Consider the following 4692-nt stretch of genomic DNA (forward strand, 5'->3'; position numbering starts at 1 on the left):
TTTGCCAAACGTCAGCGAAGAATCCTTCGCAATTAATTTAGCGGTTTCGGTGTTGATCTTCTCGTGGCAGTTGCGCTCGATCAGTTCTTTGAGTTTTTCATTGAGAATGGCGCAGGCGCCAGGGAGGCTCACGAATTCACGGACGTCTCCGATGTCGGAGCAGGAACTGGTCCATTTGTCTACGTCCTGCAAGTTTAGTGGGAGTACCATTTTATTGTTACAAAGAAAAAAATTACTGGTGAAAACTGACATTCAAACTTAAGTTTGAACAAACTTAAGTTCGCCCAGTGGAATGGAGAAACGGCCCTCCCTCCCTCTCTCCCCCCGCACCCCCCTCTCTCCCTCCCTCCCTCCCTCCCCCCGCACCCCCCTCCCTCCCTCCCACCCTTTCCTGTGCGAAGAGAGCGCGTTTAGCCGCCCCGGGGCCCAAAAATCAAATGTGTGACGTGACCGCGTTCTTCTCTCATGCAGGGATTCGGCCAACCTATCGGACGCGCTGCAGCACGCGGCGCACGGCGCGCACGCGCTGCCTCCTCTCTGGCCTCGCTCGGCGCGCCGCCACCGTCGGCACTTGCGCTGCTCGCGCCGCAGCAGGGCATCTCGATGGAGTATGGCCAACTCGACCTCAAGGCGCGGCAGCTCGCCACCGGCCTCGAGGACCTTGGGTACGCGGCTGGCAGCGTCATCATCTCGGACTTTCCAAACACGGCGGAGAATCTCCTCCTGCAGTGCGCGCTCGCTCATGTCGGGGCCGCGATCGCCACGCCTCCAAAGGACGAGGCGGCGATGGCGGCTCTATGCGCGGCGCACGACGTGCGAGGCGTCGTCACGGTGGACGGCATGGCGCCAACAGCGGGTCCGGCCAAGGCCTTACCGACCGTCTACCTGGAGCTCGAGGAGGGCCTGCGCCCCGCCACGCGTGGCGCCGTCGCCTTTGCCGAGCTCCTCGAGCACTGCCCGCCGCGTGGCGGCGCTCCCGCGGCGACGCCCGAGAGCCTCGTCGGCGTCTTCGGCACCGCGCCGCTCTCTCACGCAGCCGCAGCGGATCTCGGCGCGGACGCCGCCTCGACGCTTGGCCTCAGCGCCGCGGACCGTGTCTGCTGCTCCGTCACGCTCATGCACGCCTTCGGGGTGCAGGCCTGCGCCGCCGCATTCGGAGCGGGCGCCGCGGTCGTCCTGCCGGCGGTCGGCGGCATCCGCGGCTGCGGCGACCCGAGCCAGCGCGCGAGCGTTACCGCCGACGTGCTCGCAACCAGCGGCGCGACGGTGCTCTTCGGTGACACGCACACGCTGCGGGCGATGGCGGCGGCGCCTGCGCCGGCGGCGATGCTCGCGCTGAGGACGGGAGTAATCAAGATTGGGTCGGGGAGCAGCTTCTTGCCAGGCGTGCGCGAGGCGCCCGCGCCAAAGGGCGGCGAGCCGCTGCCACTCGAGTATGCAGGCGTCGCGATGCACGCGTTTGGAAAGGCAAAGTGAGCGAGCGGCAGGCGCGCCGGCCGAGAGGACCATGGCGCATGGGAGCGCTCGAGCGAGAATTTCATTTTGTCTCAACAAATGCCTCGGTACAAGAAGAGAAGTCTCAGTGCTACATGTAACATGTACATGTAACATGTACATGTGTTATGTTCCTTCCTGGAAATGATATGGAGCACATGGCACATGGACATGCGCTTGTGCACCCACTACTGGTCCTGCCAGGGTTGGGTTTTATTGGTAGGTAGAAGGTAGCTGGTAGGGAGCGGTTGAGGTGTCACTGTCAGCTCAGTGCTGAAGAGAACAGAGTCGTCGTGCAAAATGTTGTTTGAATTTCTGTACTCTAGAAAGAAAGAAAACAAAAACCAAGGGAGGACGGCACGCCGCCACCCCACCGGGATTTTAGATTCTGTAGGACAGTCTGTACTAGAGAAGCTGAGCGCAGGCGATTTCTTATTAGGACTGCTGCTCTTCGCCTGAGGGGAGGTATCGTTGCTAGTCTGTATGTCCAATACACTCTGCTTCTGCGGACTCCTTCTATCGTCCGTCAGCGATCACAACGCCGTCGCATCGCTCCACGCGCGGCTCCAGCAGGATCGCTTTGCGATCGTCCCGGCCTCCGAGCTCTGGCCTCTGCTTCTGGAGCATGGTGCAACTGAGACCGGCCGTTCTCCCTTTGCTGGGTACTGGGACCTGGCGACGCCTCAGCGCGACGAGCACGGGATCGAGATCTACCCTTACAAAGGCACCCTGACCAGCTACTACGCCATGGACACGAGCAGGTCCGACGACGCACAGCGTTCAACTGCCGAGACGGAACCCGAGTTCCCGGGCCATGTGGTCGAGCACATCGACCCGACGACAGTCAACGGCGACAACGCGTCGTACTACCGGCTGCACCAGCAGTGGCCACTGTCTGCCGATAGTAACACCGTCATGCTGGCCGTGCAGCGCCTCGTCCATCGGCTCATGGCAGCCGGCGCGACCGGCTCGTTCCATGCAATGTTCTCTGCGTTCCGCGTGACTCGCAGCGAGACAGCGCTTGGTGATCCGTCTCCCGAGGGCGTGCACCAGGACTCTGCGGTGCTCACCATCGTTATGCTGATGCGGCGGCACAATGCGGCGCACTTTTCGGGCGGCAGCCGCGTCTGGAGCCTAGAGCAGCCGAGCGGCAAGCCGACGACCGAGTCCGTCCGCAGCGACCGACTGCTGGCCAGCCACACGCTTCGTGAGCCCTTTGACGCCCTCTTCCTCCTCGACCGAGAGGTGAAGCACGAGGCGCTGCCTGTGCTGCAGGCCGACGAGGCGGCCGGACCAGCAACCCGTGACGTGCTCACCATCGAGGTGAGGCGACCACCGCGCTCGGAGGAGGCGCGAGGAGGTACTTGTGAGGGATAAGCCATAGAAAAGGGAGGAGCGTTGTGAATTGCGCCACATCATGGGTTATGTGGAAGGCGGCTAGTGCTAGTCCCCCGTCAAAACCCTCAAATAATACGACCCCCGCGGCTACACATTTTGCCACATTGGGGGCGTGTATATCGCCCCCATTTCAAGAGAAAGAAAGAAAGAAAACAGACAGCCCAAACGAGGGATAGGGGAGGAGGACAGGGTCCCCACCTGCACGAGCAGGATTTTGGACGATCAGGGGGACAGGTGGGGCTCTCCTGCTCCTGACAAGGGACACGACAGGCTCGCAGCGCGGTGCACGGTGGACTCCCAACTCCACTGGCGGTCTCATCTCAGTCTAGCGACCTGCCTCCAGCTTCTCGCTGGCAGTCTCTCGCTACCACAGGCACACTGACACAGGGGTGGCAGGGGCGGCGGCACGAGTCTCCCACATACTATGCGGGCCTCACTAGAGGTGCGGCCTGTGTGTGTCCTCGCCCTTGGGAAGGTCTTGAGGGGGAGGGGAAGGGGCTGTGTGTCTGTGCATGCATGCATGCATGTGTGTGTGTGTGTGTGTGTGTGTGTGTGTGTGTGTGTGTGTGTGTGTGTGTGTGTGTGTGTGCGAGCCGCCCTGAACGCCACGAGCGCGCCGCGGCGCCGCGAACGCCGGCGAGCGCCGTCGGCAGCGCGCGACCGCCACCCAAAAGCGGAGGTACATCAGGAGCCGCAGCCGGCCTGCTCTATCAACCCCGCAGCCGCGGTGGCGCGACCGGACCGCGGTTCGCTCCAGGCGCCTTTTGGCCCCGGTTCGATTGTGGTCGGCGCGCGCCCTCGCGGAGCGACGCGTGGCGCGCGACGTGCGCGCGTGCGCGTGCGCGCGCGCCCAGCCGAGCCGTAGGCCGTCTGCCGTCTGCCGTCTGCCGTCTGCCGGCTGCCGTCTGCCGGCTGCCGTCTGCCGGTTGCCGTCTGCCGTCTGCCGTCTGCTGTCTGCCGCCCCCATTTCGCCAACCCGCTAAATGCCGCAAAAGTTCTCTTGCACCTCGAAGCGCAGAAAGGCTGCCACCTCCTCTCCCATCTGGCGCCTTGCGTCGGGCAGCGTGGGCGCGGCATCCGTGACGGATGCGGGCCCTTCTCTCGCGGGATCGCTGGGAGCCGCTCGGCTCCCCACGCGCCGCCGAGCTGCAATGGCGCCACCGCAACGGCTGCCCCTCCTCGGCTCCCGCCCCGGGGCTGCCGAAATAGGCGCCCCGAGCCACCGTTTGCAACATCCGCGCGGAACGGCGGTGCTGCCGACGCCCCCCCGACCGGCAAACACCACCAGAAGGGCGGTGGTGATCGCTCCACCTCTGAAATGTCGTCGTCGTCGCGCAGTTCCCTAGTGTCCGCTCGGCGGCCGGCGGCGGCTGGCGGCCAAAAATCCGGATTTTCGTCTCTCGACGCGAAGATATGGTCCCGAGTCTCACTACTCGCCCCTCCATCCTGTAGGTCCGGACCTTGCCTGCTCAGTAGCCGCGATGAATCGTCGCCCTCATCGTCCGCGGTCATCCTTTCAGCCTCAAACTGGCCAAACGACAGTCTCGCCATCACCCATCTCGCCTCTCGCGATCGCGTCACGCCTTCCCTTGTGCCGCGAGTAGGCGTGTGAGTGATGGCCCTGCCGCCAGGTACACGGCTACACCTCGGGACGCCGTGCTGAGACGGGTAGAGCCGCCCCGCGGGAGCGAAAGCCGCCTCGCGCGCCTCAGCCCGCCGGGCCCCTCGGCGGCCAGTGTGGGGTGGATACGGCGGTGATAAACCCCGCTGACAGCAGCGCCTCACGGCGTGGGCTGCGAG

At 64.2% G+C, this 4692-nt stretch overlaps 2 protein-coding genes across 2 annotated transcripts; both read left to right on the forward strand.

The window, feature by feature from the left end:
* Positions 1-603: 603 nt before the first annotated feature.
* EMIHUDRAFT_214039 (hypothetical protein) lies at positions 604-1476 on the forward strand (the record flags this gene model as incomplete). Its single annotated transcript, XM_005764576.1, has 1 exon — positions 604-1476. The coding sequence occupies one exon, from the start codon at positions 604-606 to the stop codon at positions 1474-1476; it is 873 nt and encodes a 290-aa protein (XP_005764633.1).
* A 501-nt stretch (positions 1477-1977) lies between these two features.
* EMIHUDRAFT_214040 (hypothetical protein) lies at positions 1978-2871 on the forward strand (the record flags this gene model as incomplete). The annotated part of the gene is made up of 1 exon (XM_005764577.1): positions 1978-2871. One exon carries the CDS (start codon positions 1978-1980, stop codon positions 2869-2871), a length of 894 nt encoding a protein of 297 aa, XP_005764634.1.
* Between the last annotated feature and the right edge of the window lie 1821 nt (positions 2872-4692).

This window comes from Emiliania huxleyi (genome assembly GCF_000372725.1).
Source record: "Emiliania huxleyi CCMP1516 unplaced genomic scaffold EMIHUscaffold_59, whole genome shotgun sequence".
Classification (NCBI taxonomy): domain Eukaryota; phylum Haptophyta; order Isochrysidales; family Noelaerhabdaceae; genus Emiliania; species Emiliania huxleyi.